The sequence below is a fragment of the Macaca nemestrina genome, chromosome 2 (genome assembly GCF_043159975.1).
Source record: "Macaca nemestrina isolate mMacNem1 chromosome 2, mMacNem.hap1, whole genome shotgun sequence".
NCBI classification, from domain to species: Eukaryota; Metazoa; Chordata; class Mammalia; order Primates; family Cercopithecidae; genus Macaca; species Macaca nemestrina.
This window is the reverse complement of record NC_092126.1, coordinates 182842846-182864333: the sequence shown is the minus strand read 5'-3', so window position 1 is coordinate 182864333 and position 21488 is coordinate 182842846. Positions and strand designations below refer to the sequence as shown.

At 37.2% G+C, this 21488-nt stretch overlaps 1 protein-coding gene across 25 annotated transcripts in view; it reads right to left on the bottom strand.

Moving 5' to 3' along the window:
* ABI3B (ABI family member 3 binding protein) overlaps positions 1-21488 on the bottom strand; it is a 244785-nt gene that overhangs the window by 76356 nt on the left and 146941 nt on the right. For 16 of the 25 annotated variants that reach the window (XM_011734009.2, XM_011734020.2, XM_011734013.2 and 13 more), the window contains 16 exons: positions 20772-20846; positions 16396-16437; positions 15210-15254; positions 14460-14552; positions 13954-14001; positions 12799-12861; positions 12606-12680; positions 11528-11575; positions 10009-10068; positions 9096-9185; positions 7470-7502; positions 6613-6696; positions 4937-4993; positions 3984-4067; positions 2833-2892; positions 237-296 (listed from right to left, as the gene is read on the bottom strand). In XM_011734009.2, the coding sequence (XP_011732311.2) occupies positions 237-296; positions 2833-2892; positions 3984-4067; positions 4937-4993; positions 6613-6696; positions 7470-7502; positions 9096-9185; positions 10009-10068; positions 11528-11575; positions 12606-12680; positions 12799-12861; positions 13954-14001; positions 14460-14552; positions 15210-15254; positions 16396-16437; positions 20772-20846 (1017 nt within the window). The remainder of the gene's footprint in view (positions 1-236; positions 297-2832; positions 2893-3983; positions 4068-4936; positions 4994-6612; positions 6697-7469; positions 7503-9095; positions 9186-10008; positions 10069-11527; positions 11576-12605; positions 12681-12798; positions 12862-13953; positions 14002-14459; positions 14553-15209; positions 15255-16395; positions 16438-20771; positions 20847-21488) is intronic. The other 9 variants (XM_011734015.2, XM_024791443.2, XM_071092515.1 and 6 more) reach the window with 6 other exon arrangements.

Below are 21488 nucleotides of genomic sequence, written 5' to 3'. Positions count from 1 at the left end.
GCAGGTAAATATTTTGAGTTAAGCTCATGCCTGGCTCTCATAAAAACAACATGAAACTTGTTTTTAGGAGGCTTCAGTATTCTTCAGATGATAGAAATAGTTGAATGGTCACAGGCAGTGATGTTTGCTGTTTCATCGAGGAAGACATGCTATGTTATAGGGATGAAGACTGAATGGACTGTACAACAAGCAGCAAAAGCACTTGGCAAACAGCCAGGTAATGGCAGGGTTGTTACCTAAGGTTGTTGCAGGAGTCTCAGTTCTAAAAGTAACAGGTTCGAGGTCTGTAACAGGAACTGAAGTAATAAAATAAACAAAAGAGATTGTAAAAAATGTGTGGGAGCTATAGTATTCACATCAAAATGTATCTTGCTTGTGTAACACTGCCTCTGGGATAATTAAACATTTCTGGGAAGGGCATTAGGACTGAATTATATTTCCACCCCCCAACCCCAACACACCAAATTCATAATGTTGAAGCCCTAATCCTCATAGTGAGGCCTTCAAAGGGATGATTCAGGTTAAATGAGGTCATAAGGGCGGGACTCTACTTCAACACAACTGATGGACGCATACGAAAAAGAGACATGAGCTGCACACACAGAGAAAAGGCTGTGTGAGGATACAGTGAGAAGGCGGCCATCTGCAAGACAAGGAGAGAGGCCTCAAGAGAAACCACGCTTATAGCTACATTGATCTTGGACTTACAACCTCCAGAGTTGTGAGAAATAGACTTCTGTTATTTAAGCCCCCTAATCTCTACTGCTTTGTAATGGTAGCCCTTTTTCAAATGGAAATTGTTTTTTTTTTTTTTTTTTTTTTGGTCTATACTTGGCCAAACTATACCAAGTACACCATCTCATGAGATGGTCATCATCTTTGGTCTCTCTTTAGCACTACATGAGGCAAAGAATTCCTCTAGTTATGGTGTTTATCTGCATATAATATGGAAGACTTTAGGAGGTTTTAAGGCATTTATTTAAATAAGTTTCTAATAATTCTCAAGAAGCTCGTGAAAAACTAATTTGCACTTTAGTGGATGCTGAAGAGAACATGTACTATATGTTTATCAAATTATGGTTACAGAAAAACTGATGAAATATCCAAATGGTCATCACACAAATAACTCAAAATGACTGATGATCTTGCTGGGAACTCCACTTTGGAAAGAACTTTTCACTTCTGTCCAAACAATAGCACTGCAGTGGCTGGGTAAGGGGTGGCCACTCAGTCTGTGGCATCCAGTAAATCACTGTCCACACTTAGCAGAGGGAAAACATGATCTAGTGTGGAAGAAAGATTTTTGATGCTCATGAGAACAATGTCAGGCTCAATGAGTGAGACATTCAAGCCCTCCTTCCACTTTCCACGGCGTCATCCAAATGCAGAATTACCAACAAAAATGTTTTGGCTGACCCTAGAAGCAGGATCTCTGCCTCTTCTGGTTGCCTCTATTTATATCCAATTTTTTCATCTTTGTTCATTCTCACCTTCCTATTTGTGCAAATTGTGATGTGACTTCAAGGCCCAAATTCTTTCCTGCCTCTGTTGACACCCAAATTCATTTTTTACTTTAAGACCTTATCATAAGGCTAACACTTAACATTTATATTCCCAAAAAAAATCTTTAATTTGCAAAAACACCCTGGCTTATTCTCATTCTCTAAGCTTTTCATGTGGGAAGTTTTTGTGTTTAATTAGCCTGCAGACTGCGAAGTAAAACATGTCTCCTACTACAAAAACAGAAGATCCTGCCGGTCTCTTCTAAACTGGCTCCTTGTCAACCATCAGGGGGTAACAACCCTCTGGACTCCCTCACTAAGGGGTATGTGAATCTATTATTTCTATCAGTGACAGGCTCCTAAGCTCCATAAACCAAAGACCCTATATTTATCTGGTATAGTCTCAAGAGTAGCCATACACAGAGTGGTATTAAGTTTGTGCTGTGAGTGATACGTTCAATGGGAGGTTTTTGGAGATAGAAAAAGATAAACTTTAGTTATTTTAAATCTTACGCTTCTGCACATTGTAGGCTTAAAAAAATCTTTAGCTTTTCCAAAGCTTGGTAGATTTTCCTGAGCTTCAGAAGATATATTTTTCTAATGCAAAAATTTTGCTCCTACTATACTTTATCTTCTGTTATTTAAGATACTTCAACAACAAATTTGACAGATTAAATAAAGCTATTAATTCAGACACTTAGGATTAATATGCTTATCACATTCTAGAGTGCCCTGCCTGGATTAAAAAGGTTATAAATCATCCAGATTATGATGGAGACTAGGGGGGAATTCAATTTATACTAAGGATGGGGTTTATTATTTAAATCTACTAGCCTTGATCACATTATCTGTTAGATAATTCACTAAAAATAGTACTCATACATTAACAAAATAACAAAAATAACAGGCAGATTAAAAAGGTAGATGTTTGGGAATGGTTGTAAATGGGATAAAAAAGCAAAAATATAAACCCCAAAAAAGGAAAAAAAAATAAAGAGGGAGGTGTATAAGGGATGTATAAAGAAACTTCTGTGTTACAGCCTGGTTAGCATAGATCAGGTCAGAACCTCACGAGAATATATGAAATCTCCCTTAATAGAGAACTCTGGTTAAGCCAAAACCAAAATGATACGATCAACATTTCAAGTTATAGAGCAGGAAAGGTCCCAAACTAGATTCAGACATAGCTCTCTTATGAGCAAGAGGCAACTTGTTTCATGCATGTTCAACCATTACAAAATCAAAAATGTAATTGAATGGCAATATAAAGTGGAATAAGCTGGACAGTGAGCAGAACAAGCACTTGCTGAAGATCAGAAAGCAGCATTACCGAATGTTGTCCCTGGAGCCTCTTTTATAGGAGAAACTGGTTCAAAGATTGTAGCAGGAACTGGCCAATAAAAAAAAGCAAAAAACAATAAAAACTCAGAACATTCAAAAAAATTTTTACCAGGTCATGATGTATCTGTCCAGAGCACAAAGCAAACACAATCAGCCTCCTGAGCCCAGAGAAAGTGGCACCTGTGTCCTTGAGTACCAATTCATCTCTTAGGAGGAACGGTCATTTACTTTGTAGTCAGATAATTCAGATAATGGTCCATGTGAAGTGTCCCAGGAGTTTTTCTCATTCTTTAGTGATCTGAACCTAATAGAGCACAGTAGACCATACACATTTTGCTGAAAACTCATCTTTGGAACAAGACCACGAGCTTTGTCCAACGTGAGTACTTAAGAGGACAAGAAGAGGGCCAGCCCCTCAGTCTGTGGTATACAGCTGGGCAACACCCAGAGAAAGCCCGACTGCACAGGGATGCAGATGATTCCTACATAAAATCCAAACTCTTCAGGCCAGCGTTCAAGACCTCTTCTCACTTAGCTGCAGACACCTCAATGAAATGTTCTCATCAACACCTAGAAGCCTGACAGCCTCTGGCAGTCAGAGAAACTGCCTCCTCAGGCTTGTTTCCATACATTCCCTGCCTTTCTGAATTTCTCCATTACTCTTCCCCCAGAATGATTTTCCCCTGAGAATGATTTTTCTGTTTTTAAGTGGTTGTAAAAAAGAGGAAGAAAATACTACAGGGACTATACGGCCCAGAAAGCCTAGGAAATTTACTATCTGGCTCTGTCTAGAAAATGTTTGCCAACTCCTGCCTTAGATCCTTATTTGTGACTTACATGACTCCTATAGTTACCAAGAAATAATCTCCCACCTGCATGAACATATGCTCCTTCTCTAGCTGTTTCACTTTATCATACATTCAACGTTGAAGGGATGAAGAGAATTGAATGAGAAGTGAATTAAATAGACGTTGAGAGAGAAGCATAAGGAATTTGGCTACCACATCATCTCCCCAGCCCTGTTCCTCCTTGCCTGGTCTGATGTGGAACTAGCTGCTGACCCTGCCTGGCTACTTCATTCTCTTTGCGTCCCACTGGGGTGGGCTGCTAGGATTCCTCAAGCATGACCTACAAATTTACCCAGTTCAGTCTGAAGCTCTTCGGGACTCGGTGTGGTTTTAGGTTTGGGATGTGGACGACGAGTTCGTTGAGGCACTTTGGGAGCTAAAGGAAGAAAACTTCAGGTTAATACAATGTGTTTGGTTCCAGAAGCTGTGGATAAGATTATATTTGTTATAATTTCTTGACTTCCAAGAAATGTTTCTTCTGGGTTTGAAATATTTGCCCCTATTTCAATAAGCTGTCTCTTTTTATCATGTAGCTTTTTTGAAGAACAAAAACCACATAGAAATATAAGTTTACTGATGATATTTCAAGGAGCTTCTCACAGGGATTCCTGAATGAAAAACACGTTCTAAAACCTTGCTGAGTTATGGCAATGATGAAGGCAGATATAGGGTGATTTTATATTTGTGATGGTGCTTATAATTTAAATTTACCAGCCTTGGGCATATTTACCAGCCTTGGGCATATTCTTTACTTGGGAAAATTTTACTCTTTACTGAAACAAGAACACATCCTTACCCCGAATGCCAAAAAAAAAAAAAAAAAAATCATTATCATGCAGACAGTAAAAATGTAGAAATTTAGATCTGCAAGAGAACTGTGTCACACCGTAATAGCTATGCCGATTTACTTAGCCTAGATCAGGGACAGACACCTTCACCCCCAGCCTCCAGTGATTATATTTGAAACTCAGTAACAAAGAATGTGGTTAAAATATTATGTGGGAGCAAGATGTGGGGAATTCAAAGTCATCACATTGCAGATATATAAACCGACTATAAGTTCATGCTTGGCTATCTTACCAACAAGAAATTGTTTTAATACTCTTACATATATTAAGAAGTAATTGAATGATAGAGGATGACACAGAAGCCTTGTGAAGTGAGAGAAGCTGTGGTTATGATGGTGATGAATAGGTTGGAAATGAGCAGGAGAGGCAGATGTTGATGGACATAACGTGCCATTACCTACTGTTGTCCCTGGAGCCTCAGTTCTAAGAACTGGTTCGAGGATTGTGGCAGGAACTGATCAAAAGTAATAAAAGAAACCAAAGAGATTTTGTGAATGCATGAAATGTCAGAACACTCATCTTACCACTAAACATCAGATTTCTAAGGCTGCAAAATTAATTCTTAATATCGTAACTCAAAAGAAAGTGGATGCATTTTTTTTTCCTTTGAATATTTCTCCAAACTATAATCAGGTACTCATTTGACTCAGAAGATAGTCAGCAATAGCCTTTGGATTTTGCTGAGCATCTCACTGAGGTCAACAGTAAGATCTTGTTGTTGGTTAACCATCTGATTCTAATGAACACTAGAAAATCTGGTTAGCCATTTTCTTAGAAAACGATATGGTAAAGACTAGCACTTTCGTGGAAGCCAAAAAACCAAAGAGCACTCATTATAAGCAGTAATCAATAATGACAGATAGAACATTTACATTTGAAAGCAAACACAGTGTAGCAGAGAGTCCCTATGGTGATCCCCAGTGGTTTCTATCTCTGGTGTTAACATCTTTGTCATCTCTTCCCCTTGAGTATGTGCTGGATCCCTGACAACTTTTTAACCAATAAACTAAGGCAAAGGTGATGGGTGTCACTCTGTTGAATAGGTGCATGTGCTGGGAGTGTGTCTGCCATGCTAGCACAAGGGAGAGACAGGGAGGGAGAGACAGACAGGGAGGGAGAAAGGGAGAGGATGGATTGTATAAAGGTGTTAACCCCAGGAGCAGGGAATCATTGGGAGGTTGCCCTAGAGTTTGTGCACCACACATACTAACAGCCAAAAGGAAGCTGAGACTATACTCATTAAGAGACTAAGTCTGTAGTAAACACAGCTGTACTTAAGTAGCTGAAGAACCAACTCTCAGTTTTTGGTATCATTGGGCTGGGTATCTTCAGTTCTAAGAACAGAAAAAGCATGATCCTGTGCAGAAGTAGGAATCATTGAAGCCCCCTAGATCAAATTTAAGCTCTTGAGTAGACATCCCAGCCCCCTTTAATTCATCACTGAACAGGAGGGTATCAACGAGTTATCCCCTGTCTGGTGAGCCAGCTTCAACACATTCCCTGCTTAACAGCCTCTGTTCCCTCATCCCTCTACTCATCCAGTTTCTATGCTGGTTTCTAATTATCCTGGACATTTTCCTCCTCTAAATATTTGCCATGCTTCTAGGAGGTGGCATTTATACCATACAAGAAATTATATTTGCATAAACATGCTGCCTCATATTCGTTTCTAACTGGTTATGCATGAAGAACTTTTGTTTACAACTACAGTGTAAACTGGGAAAGAAAACATTCTTCCCACTTCTGATGTATGGACTAATATGGCTTTGGGGAATTAGAAGGGACTTAATAAAAGTAGTTGAGTTAAATGATTGTGCACTGGCTCAATACTGAGCAGCTTTATCTTGAAGACAGGAATGAAATAAAAGAGCAAGAGTAAATAATCATCAACAGAGAAGATCCCTACAAAGGAAGCAAGAAGTGCTAAGCTATTCATGTTCTCCTCACTAACCAGTAGCTTTTACTCTGAAGAGATATATAGGGCATGACACAATAGATTATGTGTACATAGAACTTACAGTCCCAATCGTGGTAGACTGCTTGGATTCTATAAAACAGAAACTACATATTTACCCAGTTTAGTCTGAGGTACTTCTGGATGGGGCGTGGTTTTAGGTTTGGGATGTGGACGACGGGTTCTTTTTGTTGTTGTTGGAGCTGAAGGAAGAAAATTTAGGATTAATATGGTGCTGATGGCTCCATTCACTGTGAATAGGATGACATAACTCTAAGTTTTAAAATACTTGTTAGAGTTTGAGTTGAGAGAACTTTGTCACTTTGGTTTGAAATTTTCTCCCTCAGATCGTTAATAGGTTTTCTTTGATAATTGAAAGTTCTTCAGAGATAAGAATTATACATATAATTATGTTTAAGAAAGAAACATTAGAAACTATCATTATTTTCTCGAAAGTGTCCCTAATCCAAATCACTGCTTAACTCTGAATGGTGTGAGAAAGGTTCTAACCAACCCTACACTATTCACTTATAATTTAAGATAACTGGGGCAAATTTTCCACTTGGTAATTTACTAGACTAAGTATATAAAATTCACAGGAACATCAATAAAGCAAAAAAATTATATAGAACTTGAAAAACAGAAAGGTGCATAAAGAAACTGCATAATATCATCATTTGATACTGTGTTGCTGCTCTAAATAAGGAATATATGGGGAATTGTAGTTGGATCTTGGCTCTAAGAGTATAGTTCAGAGACTCAGATGTGACACAATTTCAAACTGGGCTATGGAGCAGATAGCTGTCTTGAATTAAGTCCTTGCATATTTCTGTTAAAAAGAAAGCTTTCCATATTTTAAGATGAATACTGTAATGAGATGACAACAAAAGATGGTACCATTGCCTATACAGCACCATAGCAAAATCTGACAATGAGTAAGAAAAAGCACTTGCTGAAGGACATAGAGAGTCATTACCTGAAGATGTCCCAGGAGTAATAGGTCCAAAGTCTGTAGCAAGAAATGATCAAAAGCAGTTTTAAACAGAAATAAATGTTAAACACACGAGAAAAGCCACCATTCTCTTGAAAAGTGAACTTTATCATTATAGCATTGGTTCTATAGCCACAAAGCAAACATTTTGAAGTTCTCAAGTGAGGGTACGTATTTATTTGCTTTTATGAAACAGATATAACCTCAGCATCTGTAACATGGTTAGCTACCAGTTTTTCTTATTTTTATATTATCTGATAATACAGTAGAAAACCCTGCTTAGAAAAATCTTACAATATCTAATAATGTTATGTTTAAAAATTAGGAAAAACTAATGTGAAAGTATAGTTACACTATAAACTGGAAAACAAAGCCCTAGTTCGTGATGATGTAATTACTGATATGTTTAAGCAGATACAGTGATGAGTGATTAAAATAGATAATGCTCTTCTTTGTTGAGCGTGCACCTTAGAAAAAGACCAAGACTTCTATTCAAACAAAGGCATACAAAGAGCCAGATATAGAGGGTCATTCAGTCCATCAAACTTAGTGCATCTCTCTGTTATCAGCACAGAAAAGGCCTGACCCCTAGGTTAGGAGAGCATGCTGGAGCCAATTGGCTCAAACCCAATCATCGAAGTCAGGCATTCGAAGTACTCTTTGTAGACCCGTCAAAAGCAGCATTACTGTCCAACTAAAAGAACTTTGCCTTTCTTACAATCAGGTTGCACTTACAGTTCCTATCCTTCCAATGTCACCCTCATACGACACCTTCCTGCCTCTGTTTATATGATTCCTACCCATCCACCAATAAATCTATAGGGTCTACAAATTTCAAGGTCCACAAGATGAGCTCTTGCTCTGCTGCCTGGGCTAGAGTGCAAGGGTGCAATTATAGCAACTGCAGTCTCCACTTCCTGGGCTCAAGAGATCCTCCCACCTCAGTCACCCAAGTAGTTAGGACTACAGGTGCATGTACCTGGCTAATTTTTCTTGAATTTTTTGTAGAAATGGAGTTCTCCCTAAAGGTTCACATTACACTTATCAGCCCACAGATGTTTTGCTTCTCTAAGAATTAACGATGTGCTTAACAGTTGGTAAAATTTAATAAATATTTGCTTTTCCTTACACTCCTGTATATCTATTATGAAGAGTCTCACACAAGAGCAGCTTCTTTTAACTCAGGTAAGTCATTTGTTTTTTTCGAAAATATTCCTCACAGATGCAAATGTTCAAAATGTGTGACAGGTTGAACTAAATATGCTAACTAGACACCTAATCAGGTCAGTTTTTGCTGAGCTGAGGAATCAAAGAGAAAAATGTAATGGAATGTCAGAGAAGCAAATAAAATACGCAGGCCATCGTTCTCTTGAAAAGTGAACTTTACCATGATAGCATTGGTTGCAAATAAAATATGCAGGCACCAAGGAGGTCCTCACACAATCAGTGAGAAGTCACAGGTATCGCCAGAGCACTGTGGTAGCAGCTGCTTTCCATCACTTGGGCCTTCACCCCAAGGGTCAAGTGGGTTATAAGGTGGCATGTGAAACTGCCACCCCCATGCCACGTCCAATGGGATGCCACAGGGACAAGGAACCACATATTATTTACCTAGTTTGGTCTGCGGTGTCTCTGGGCGTGGCGTGGTTTTATGTTTGGGACGTGGACGACGTGTTCTTGTTCGTTGCGATGTTTTTGGAGCTAAAGAAAGGAAACTGGTTATTGTAGCCTTATGACTCCAGAAACCAAAGAAAGGATTACACATGGTTCTAGGTTTTCTAAAGTTTTCCTAAGTCTTGAGAAATTTGTCTCTTTGGTTTAGCATCTTCTTCTGATCATCTACATGCAAAAATATGTATTTTTGGTCTACTGACAGGTCTTTTGAGACAGATGGAATATATGTAATTAAAAAAAATAAACTGCAACTTTATTATTAGTTGCTGGTATAGGATTTTAGAAGAGGGCCCAGAGCCAAGGGAAGTCAGACATAGGCACGTAGACATCACATCAGAGAGGGACCCAGGCCCACCTGCTTTTGGGAGAGTGTACTGAGAAATTACCTGGCTCAGACCCACATTCCATTAAAAGTTATTAGTATAAGCACATTTCGTTTTCTAAAATAGTTGGTAGATAATAAAAATTTTCTGTATATCTTAAAACAACAGAAAGTAAGATGCCCACAGAATTATAATTGATATTTATCAGGCAGCCATTCCTAATTGTATTTGAAATTCAGCTTTAACATAGAACAGTACTGGAGCAGAATCACAGGCTCTGTCAAGCATTAAAGCTGGATAATATGGGAAAAATGGGACACAGACGCTGTTCACTAGTGGCGTATGGGCTTATAACCAAGTAACTTGTTTTAAGCACTTTCAATACATTCAAAATGAAGAATATAGTTCAATGACAAGAGGATGATGAGAAAATCTTATGAAAGAAAAACCCTTAGCCCAAATAGTGATGGAATAGACTAGACAATGAGCAGAAAAAACTCATACTTAAAGACAGAAGAGGTCATTACCTAATGTTGTCACTGGAGCCTCAGTTCTCACAGTTACAGGCTCAATGTCTGTGGTGGGAACTAACCAAAAGCAATACAATAAACAATGGAGATTAAGAAATATAGAAAAAGAAAATTAGTTTGAAAATGAATCTTCTTAACCCTTTAATGTTTTAAATGCATTTCTGAACTCTGGGAAAATACTATTTGTTTTCCCCTAACTAGCCATACTATCATATCCATTTATTTCACAAAATATCCATACCCTTTGCATCCCTATAAGGGCAACGAAAAATATTTTTCTGTATTTCATTATCTGATTCCAACAACATAAAAAACCTGGACCCAAGAAAATCTTAGTTGTCCAATATACAATTTTAAAGTACTCTAAAAATTTGTTATCAAAGCTTCCATTGGTATTTAAAAAGTTTTCACCACCATTATTAATTTGCTTTGAGAGTGGTAGTTGTGAGGAGAATTAGAAAAATCTTCTCAATTTACTGGAGATCTGTGAGAGTTGTGCAAAAGTCTTGTACCTTTTATTTGTGATAAATGTGATATTGCTTCTTGCTCTGCCTCCTTACTCATTTATTTCAAATGGCTAATTAGGAGATAATTATTCAAGTAGAAAACAGAGATAATTAAGAAAAAGGTCTAAAAGGTAATGATACAACTTTTATGTCTAGATAAAAAGGATTTCTATAACATTCTGAAATTGATTATACATAGATATAAAATTAATCAAGAATTGTAACTCTCTGGTATTAGCATCTCCATTTATCTTCCACTAAACCCAGAAGGCTAAATGTAACATTCAAACATCTCATCCTCAAAAAACTCTTTAGGCATTTATAGAGAGGCTGACTTTCCCTTACGCTCAAGACATCATAGCAGAAAGTTGGTTTACGCCACCGCTGAGAGCATCTTCAGAACCAAAGGCATATATAACAGAAGAGATGGAGGAAGCCAGGACAACAGGATGACAACAATGTTTATAACTAATTGCCTTCAAACAAAACAGAGAATCCTTATTTTGTTTGGAATTTTGCATCACAAGATGAATTTAGCAACAGAAAGATCAATTTGCATATGAATAATGTGGAACAGGAAGAAGGGACTTTTGCGAGAAAGAGACAGTTATGTACCATCACGAGCTCCTTATAAACACATTGAGGACAAACTCCAGCCAGCTTTTTCATTGCTCCCCTCCCACATCCATAAATTGCACCCACACAGCAGCAGAGGTTTCAAAAAATTTTCTGGTTTGAAGAATGAATATAGACAGAGTGACTGTAACCCAAGCAATCTGAATGTCTTTGAAGGTGATTGTAGAAAGAATAACAATTATGTGTTACAAGCTGAGCAGCAGATGGAAGCATGCCTAATGATGTTAAAAAGGCCCCTGCTGAAAATAGTAAACAATCTTTAAAAACGAAAAAAAATGGTGAATGACAATTGTGCATACTGTAGCTAATGAAAAAAGAGATGAGAGGGGCAAGTTCAGAGAAACATTGTCCAAGAAGGAAGAAAGCATCATTACCTATGGTCATCGAGGGAGCTTCCGTTTCAAATGCAACAGGCTCAGAGACTGCATCATAAAAAATAAACAGATATAAGTAACAAAAGCAAGGAAGTCTAAACTTTTGGGTGCTCACTGGTGTTTAATTCAGAGGACAGAGAGCCTAGTTCATTCTAAGTTGATACAAATTGCCTTCTTGATAGGTTAATTTATCATGTGAGATGCTTCTTAGCAAATTAAAATTTTATACTAATTGGAATCTTGGGAGAAACTTTCAACTTCAAAACAGTTGGATTCTGAGAACTGTAATATAAATATCTTCTTATATGGTAGGAAATTACTCAGTTAATAGTTACTGTTTAAATGTTGGCCGGGCACGTTGGCTCATGCCTGTAATCCCAGCACTTTGGGAGGCCGAGGCGGGTGGATCACCTGAGGTCAGGAGTTCGAGACCAGCCTGGCTAACATGGTGAAACCCCATCTCTACTAAAAATACAAAAATTAGCCGGGTGTGGTGGCAGGCGCCTGTAGTCCCAGCTACTGAGGAGGCTTAGGCAGGAGAATCGCTTGAAGCTGGGAGGCAGAGGTTTCAGTCAGCCGGTTGTACCACTGCACTCCAACCTGTGTGACAGAGTGAGACTCCATCTCTAAATAAATAAACAGAATAAAATAAAATGTCAATAGAGTATTTTCGAGGAAGCTAATCCCTGATTAGCAAGTCTTCTTTTGAGTTGTGCCTATAAATGAAGAACAGTGTCAGCCTTCCGTGTGTATTAACACTGCTTACTAAAATCACCTTCAAAAATGTTTCAGATACAGAAAACTCAGGCTTCTGTTCATTACAAATTCAGAAAATAGGCCTAAAAAAGCTTTAAGAAAATGAAATGCCAGTCAATCAGGTATAAAATTTACTAATTTCCTACATATTGACTTGTTCATTTAGCACTTAAAACATCAGTGTGGCTACTTGGAGAAGATAATGAACAAAATTATGGTATTTGGGTTTCTATGATTTATATGATATGACAGATTGTAAACATTTTCAGCGATGTTTCCAAAGAAAATCCTGTTAAGCTAAAGCACTGGAAATTGTGTTTACCGGATTTAGTTGGTGGCATGTCTGGTTCTGCTGTGGTTTGAGGTTTAGGAAGTAATTGTTTTGGTGGTTTTGAACCTGAAGAAAATTAGAGTGCCATAATTAGTGTTACAGCTGAGCTGTGAATGTGAAGATTAATGTTACTTACACATTGTTTTCCTATTTATAAGATCAAGGCATTGAAAGTAATGATTACCAGGCTGAATTTGAGGTGCATCTGGTCTGGGTGTGGTTTTAGGTCTCTCAGATGGTTTTGAGGCTAAAGAAAAAGGTACTACAATTAGCAAAATGGGTCATGGCTGTGACTGTCAAAATTAAGGACAAGTATGCAGAACAAAGACATTACAAATTCAATGAATCTATAAAAATTTCTGGGGTGTGGGAAGGGTGAAAAGCGTGTCTATTTTAACTACACGCTAGCATAATTAGTTTTTTCAGAAAGGAAAAATAATCACTAAATGCTCAAACTGTGTTTTTGAGCAAAAGTAACGAGGACTGTCATAAGACGTTTTTTCTATACAAATAATTTCAAAATAGACAAAGTATATTAGTTCCACGTCTTTGATCAAAAGGTTTTCTTCAGTATACAAACAGTAAGGTAGAAATCTGATTTCTTAGGAGGCGATCTGGAAGTAATCCATAAACATTTGAAATTACACATGAGAAATAATGTTACATGGCTGCCGATGTCTGGGATTTTCCAAAGGAAAGCCATGATAGATTTTGAAACTATAATGAAATGATTATAATCAAACAGTTTTAGTACTAAAAACAGTAAAACCAGCCTGGGCCTTTCAATGCTGTCAACTTCCAAAGACCATCACTAGTTTTACACTGGACTCCAATCAAGAACGATCTTCGTGCCTCTAGTGATCCAAACCTACTCAAAAACATTTTTCAAAGAAACAGAAAAGCCGAAGAAGCCATTTTTTCATGCAGCTTTTTAAAAAGAAGAAAGTCTTAGAAGTTGAATCAGCAAAGCAATGAAATGCTGACCATGGCACTGGAGTAACATTTTGCTATTTGTTCAGTTCAGGATGAGCACAGAGGTCCCTGTCTGAGAAAGAGTTGACGGTTTTCTCAACCCCACGAAACATACAGGGCAGACAGAAGGTCAGCAGAGAACCAGGAAGTTGTGTCCAAGACCACAGACCTTCCCTAAATGAGCACACTGGATTGTTTTAGAACTCTCCTATCTTTAGGATCTTCAGACCCAGACAGGAGAGGTGAGGAAAAGCATGGGATGAAATTGTGATGAGGTGGTGGAACTGCGGTCATGCCTGTAATGGAGAGTGGAGAAAGCAAAAGCTACAACCCGTGAAAGCAGCTGGGGTGGAGGGAGTAGAATTACCAGTTGTGGGCACCAAGGGCTCCGGTTGTATCGTGGCAGGTTCCAGAGCTACAGAAGCAAACACCAAAAACATGAAATATTTCAAGAAGTGGCATCTTGAGGAGGGAGACATTATGCCTCAAACTGGGACACTCTATCTAAATGATGCATTTTTTCTGAATGTGATTTTCCCTTTTACATTTCCCATTTTCCTTTCTCCTTCTTGCTTTCCCACACCTCATCTGCCATGAATGTATATCATAAGATTTCAAAGTGCCTTACTTTAATAATTCACTTAATGGGTCAGTTTTCTGCTGTGTGTACCTAATAAGCATGACTGCGAATATAAACATATTATATGAAATATTACATCTATAAAATGAATATAGAAAGTGAGTACAGATGCTCAGTCATAAAAGTCAATTCCACTGGTTCACTAAAGCCCAGCTGCTCAAGTAGCTGATATCAAACCAGAAGCTGCCATATTCCACTTTCTATGTTAATTGGAACCCGAATATCACATTTACCCGGTTTGGACTTGGGCACTTCTGGACTAGGTGTGGTTTTAGGGCGGGGACGGGGGCGGGGGCGACGACCTGGTCTTTTGGTCTTTCGTGGTGCTGAAGAAAAGAAAATTAGCAAGTTAATACAAGAAGGGTGGATTTACAAACTGATGATAAATATTACATCCATCTTAGAAGGACATTTAAACCCTTTGATTTACTGTGGACATGTTTCCATCTGTTTTGCAAATTTCTATCATTATTTACATAGTTAAATGAGGTCTTGAATAATTTTTTGTCAAAGATTAATAATTAATGTCCAAGAGATCTCTCTGTTCTTTCATTTTGAGATGGAAAATCTCAAAACTTTGTACAGCTTAGAGAAGATAGTCACTCAAAAATATTGAAGGCATACGTTCAATAGGAACATGAGAAAGGTTGCTTTTATAAAGCCATTTGGGATAAAAATTAAAATTTGGCCTAAGATGTAAATGGAGAAATTTTTCATTTAAAATATCCACAAATCAACAAATCCACAAATCAACAATATATGCAGAAGGCTTTGAATTCAGTCATTATTTCAAGAAAGGCAACTTTTAAAAAATGAGAGTTTATAAACGATATCTATAGGATTTACTTTTTTTCTGAAGAACAGCGCACTCACACACACAAATGGACATTAACATATTAATTCATTAATGTGAGTCTGTCAACTCAGATACCAGCAGTCAGGAAAAGAGGAAACGAAGGTCACCCACTCAGTAACTCTATTACCTAATGTTGTTGTTGTTGAAGGTTTGGTTTCCAGTGTTTCAGGTCCTAAGACAATGTGAAAAAATCACCAAGAATCAAGATCAAAGGAAAAATGACATGTATTTAAAACATGGAATATGCTTAATTTTTAATTACTAGGTTGAGCAAATATAAATGGTGAAACTTTTATCCACATACGAAGTTTCTTTTCCACTTCAATAAATTCCTGTGTTTTCGACAAAGCGAACAAAAAAATGTAGCCAGTCAGTTAAGTTTGGAAAGAAAAATGGAACAAAAAGGCATGATTCTCATTTGGAATATGTGACTGTAATAAAGTAACCAGCAGTTCATGTTATGAAGGAAAATATGGGTAATTGGCTAAGATGGCACCAGAACACTTTTTTTTTTCTCTCTCTCTCTTTTGAAGAAAAGGAAGCTATAAAGATTGGGGTTGGTTTTTTATTTCTGTCTTTGAGTGGATTTCCTAGTGACACATCAGGGTATTTAGATCTGGAAAGACCGTGGCACTTTTCAAGAAAATCTGCAAAAGTTAGAGTTCTGACAGTAAGAAAAACACCTCCAAAAGAGAAAACATAAATACGTCCTATGAAATTCAGGGTCCTCCCTGGCAATAAACAGGTTAGAACAAGTTCAGGGCATATTCCTCAAATGTAATTGAAGGAGAATAAAGAATGTATCAAATTAAAATTAGCATTGCTTTCACGAGTGTCTCAGAACCACTGCTAAGTCAAGCACAGGCTGAGAATATATCTCCGGGCAAAAATGGCTGGAAAAAGATCTGAAGGAAAATTAAGAAATATTAGGCTGGGCACGGTGGCTCATGCCTGTAGTCCCAGCACTTTGAGAGGCTGAGCTGGGTAGATCATCTGAGGTCAGGAGTTCGAGACCAGCCTGGCCAACATGGCAAAACCCCCATCTCTACTAAAAATATAAAAAAATTAGCCGGGTATAGTGGCTCAGGCCTGTAATCCCAGCCACTTGGGAGGCTGAGGCAGGAGAATTGCTTGAACCTGGGAGGCAGAGGTTGCAGTAAGCTGAGATCACGCCACTGCACTCCAGCCTGGGCAACAAAACAAGAGCGAAACTTCATCTGGAGAAGAAAAAAACAAAAAAACAAAAACCCCAAAGTTGAACATGGAGAGTGTTAAAGATATTTGTTTTCAGTCATTTAAAAAAGCTTTATTACCTATTGTTGACTGTGATGGCAGTAGAGTCTGGGGTTCTGGGACTGCAATAAAAGCAAGTAACATCAAAAGCGATGCTGAAGAGCACCATCTAAGAAGTCACACATTCTTTACTATAAACAGTGTTCTCTCCTGGGTGAATGACTAAGTTCTACTGGCTTATGCCAGTGAAGTTCAACCTTCCACATCCTCTCTACAAACCACAAGAATTGAGAATTCTCATTTTTGTTGTTGATCTTTAGTTGTTACTGTCACTTCCCAATATTCTGGTTTGCCTCTGGTGCTGAGGAAATACTAACTTAGAGGGAATTCTGGGTAGCCTTTCTGAGGTTGTTCAGAGTGTCCTGTCACCTATTTGTTTCTTGCAGGACAGCCAGGTTCATTCGAGGAAATGGAAAAGGCAACAGACTAACCACTGGTACTGTGTCTGTGCTGTTAGTTTGCAATCTCCAGCATGGCTGGACCTGACGTTCTCTCACAAAAAATATAAGAATTAAACTTACTGTTCAAAAGCGACCACAAGTGTTCATATGATGCCCCCTGTATTCACTAGTATCTATTGCTGGTAAACAAATTGGTTCACGTATGAAACTCAACCCATTTGGACTGGTAAATCAATGAGTCCAAAAGCAGTTTCAGATTTCATAAAATGCTAAATTAAATAACAGTATCTAAATACTCTGATAACTTTTCAATATTTATTCAAACTAGCAATAAGTAAATTAAACTTCACGCTGAATTTAGTTTGGTTACATATTTGGGCTTAAAAAAAAGATGACCCAATAGGTTTCTTATCATTCTATGAACAAAAAGAATTGTTTAACAAGGAGAAATTTAAAAAGGAATTATTTTTGGAAAGGAAATAAAAAGTTAAGACTCTTTTTTTTCTTAAAGAAAGAAACTAATCAATATGGCTCTCATAGATCATCTTAATAGAGCTGAAATTCCTCTTCTACTTATACATTTCTAGTATTAGACTTATCAGGAATGATCTCTGATATTACTTGAAAAGGGAGTATGGCAGGTTTTGAGAATATGTAGTGACTAAAAAAGAACTATAACAATAGTTTCTACGTAGCAACTAACAACAATTGCTTCTATATATCAACTAGTTTTAGCAATGGAAACATATAATGCGGCAGCGAATTTTTATTTCTTCTAAAAGAAATGCATAATAGCATAAAGGGCTATTTAAAGGCATTATCATCCATTAACATATCTGTGATCAAAAAATTTTTGTGTTGAGGTTAAAGAGTACCAATTAGGTGCAAAAGAAGCAGGTTAAAGTTGTTTTTAAAAGCCCAGAATTCTGATTTCTCAAGAACGTGTGCAGAAAGACTAACAGATGAATGGCAAAAGCAGTAGTGATGTGTCAGACTGAAGTTCATATAACAAAGTAAAAATTCTGAGTGTGTGTGTGAGTCTGTATGAAAGAGAGAAGGGAGGAGGAAGGGTGTGTGTATGTGAGAGGGAGGGAGGGATGGAAAGAGGGAGGGAGGGATGGAAAGAAGGAGGGAGGGATGGAAAGAGGGAGAGGATGTGTGCATGTGACAGAGAGAGTGAGGGAAGGGGAGAAGAAAGAGTAAGTGGGAGAAGGAGAGAGAGAGAGTGTGTATGTGAGAGAGTGTGAGAAAGAGAAATGGAATTGTATGTGTGTATGTGTAAGAGTGTGTGTATAGGTCTAGATATCTCAGATGCTATAGGACAAGAAGAAAATAAACATCAATACATGAAATATAATAAATATCAAATAAGCATTCATACCTGAAGATAGCAAACAAAAAGTTTGAAACTTCAAGATTGTAATTCAGGTTTTTGATTGTACGAAGTTGCCTTCCACAAGTGTGAAGAAAATAAAATTTGCTACTCATTGCATCTTTTAGATTTCACAAAAATTAAAGAATGTTGTTTTTAAAATTGTAAGGAAAAATCTGCATTTTTGAGTTCCTGAGTTTGAGACCAAATAGGGATAGAACTCCATCAATTAAGCTTCAAAGTCAATTGCACATAAAAACAGTAAAGGTCTATGTTTAATAAAAATAAATATATCTTCTGATACGACTTTCTTCTATTTGACAATCATAAGGTATTATGGGTAAAGGTATAAAATGTTCTATAACAAAGCTGAGTGGTCTGTAAATGACTAAGCCACTCATCTCAGCACAAAACAAAGACAAATTTGAGTCACATGTGTGGCTAGGAATGAGAACAATTAACAATTCTATCCACTTGGAAGACAGTTAAGTGAAACAAACACCTGTAATTGGGGGCACTCCTTATTTTCAGTCCATTTAGAAGCTTAAAGATTAAACCACGAAGGAAACAATTCCCACTGGACGAGGTAGACAAGTTAGATATGGTAGGTGGCTATGGTTTTTGAGAAATGCACTGAATTGTACTTATAAAACAAGCCCAAATCAATGTGGATTTTTACTCGTTGATTTAACCAGCAAGCAAAGCCAAGGGAAAAGGAGCCTGTAATGGAAAGTGAAACAGAAAAATAGAAGTGTGTGTGGAGAGGGCTGGGAAAGGCCTCAAAAAGCTTTGGGTGGTTTATTTGCTCTTCCGAACCTTGGCTCGAAACAGACATCTTTAGGACAGCTATAAAGGTGGTCTGCCCTAAAGAAAGATAAATATAATTTAAGAAGCTAAAACCAAAGCAATGGTTCGCGGAGATCCAGTCATCATCCTGTGTTGCTATGGACCATTCAAGGTCCACTTGAGTTGGCACAGGCCTAGGTGTGGATTCTGAAGTCATTACATTGCTGTTAGAGGAAAAGGGGTGGATTTTCTTTGATGATTAAGAAATCAAAGGAATGTAAACACATTAGCCTCCAAGTAATTCTTCCCATTTTAAAAGGAAATGTCAAATTAAGAAGTCTTTTTGCTCAAACACCTTACAATGATAAAAATGTAACCTTCCTACCTCGTTTGTATTACAGAATTTCCTCTCAGAAATCTTTTCTTAGAAACCGCTGAAATGAATAATGTAACCTGTCATATATCAACTGTAAATAATGTTTGGAGAAATTTTTTGACGATTTCCAATTTTATGTTGTAATAACAGAAATAATTACTTTGAGAGAAATCCTTATTTAAATTTGGTGACTCAAACAAACAGTACTATTTTATGATCTCCTTGGTAATAGTCCTCTGTTCAAAATATAGCATAGTTACTACTTTATCCCAAAGCTCTCTAAGCATGTTTTTTAAATAAGTATGTATTAAACCCTTCTCTCATACAGCTGTCAGAGTTATTTGATTTAAACCACTATTAAGGCTTTTGAGTTTTATTAGCTACGCTTCTCTCTCTGAAAAACCTGAGTGAGGTTTTTCATTCCATTTCTCTGACTTGGAGACCTCATCCATGGTCACAGTGTCAACTACACTCCCTTTGCCTAATCCCTAATTTCCTTCAGTCTGCATCTACACCTGGAAATCTCACTGCTTCTTTACAGGGAGTAATGAGAATTCTTTCTTTAAGCAGTTACATTTTTCTTCCTTAGCCATTTTATTGCAAAAATAAATCATGCCCACTTTAGCAGAAAATCTCTTGCTTTAATAATCCTACTTTGTAAACATGCTATTAATGAAAATGCAAGTTCCAAATCCATTAAACATTATAGTGAGAAATATTTTCTTCCTAGAGCTAAGGTTTTAAAATTTAGATAATGATGACACTGAGTGGTGACAAGGTTCCCTGTAGTCAATCTTACAAGTCAGCATTTAAGACTGCTACACGGATTACAGATAGATAAAAAACGCCAAGATTTGGTCATCCAATATGTTCCACAATCTTTATGTCTTAAATTATTATATATGTAGAATGATCCCCTCCTGCAAAAGGAGACTTTTTTTTTTTTTTTTAAGGAAAACACTACTAAAAATTCCAAAGAGGTAAACAGAGGTCAGTGTTCAGAAATCAGCTCCAATTTAGAAGTCTTGGAGCATTAGGAAAACACAGGTCTTTCTGGTCTTCTAGCCTGAGAACTGAGTAACTCTAAAATAATGCAGAGTTCTTAGAAGACAGAAACACTTCTCCCCTTTCCAGCTGAAAGGCTATTGTTTATGTGATTAGAATTCCAGTCAACATTGGTATTGGAAACTATTTTGCCATACTAGACAAGGGAGTTCTCAATCATTCACATCATTACATTTCTGTGTTTTCTCTGTGATGCTCATGAACATTGCTTAGAGCAATGCTGTGATATCACAGTGGCTATTTATGATTAGATCATTTCATTGCATGCTTACACTTTTCATGGAAAAAATGTAACAAATATCAAAATACAAATCAGAAATTCTTGCTCCAAAGAATTGCATAAAACTTGTTTTCATCTCCACTTTTGGAATATTCAAAAAAGTTTAGGGTAATTACCAGGTTTGGTGTGTGTCACTTCTGGGCTGAGAGGGATTTTAGGTTTCAAAGAAATAAATTGTGTTTTACTGGGAGCTGGAAAAATAAAGAAACAAAATAATAAATCAACATTTAGGCATTTTTCAGTGTCTAAAAGCACAGAAGGAAAACCTAGAAATAAACTATACATTAAGTGGAATGAACCATTGTCTTGGAAGATTTTGGAAATACTCCATTAAAAGAATATTTCATGATCCATTCACAGAGAAGTAATTTTCACTTTGCTTAGAAAAAACATTTCAGGAGTATATTTAACTAACAAATATAGCATTGCTACTAAATAGTCACAATAACTATTCAAAGTAAAGATAGTTATTTAATCTATGATTTAAAAAAATCAGTCTAATTATTTTGCACCCTTACTTCATATTGCTCAATCACATCTAAGTCTGACCACTATGAAAAAAAAGCCACCATGTTTTACAATTAATATTCACCGACATACGTGCAGGATGTGCAGGTTTGTTACACAGGTAAACTTGTGCCATGGTGGTTTGCTACACCTACCAACCCCTCACCTAGGTATTAAGACCAGCTATATTTTTTATCAGCTTTATAAGATCAAAAGGAAAAAATCTAAAATCATTCAAACCAGTAGCTGATGTGCATGTCTTTTGAAGATGCAACAATAAATTTAAACTGCATACAATTTTAAGGTGGTGTTTTTCTTTTTCTCCT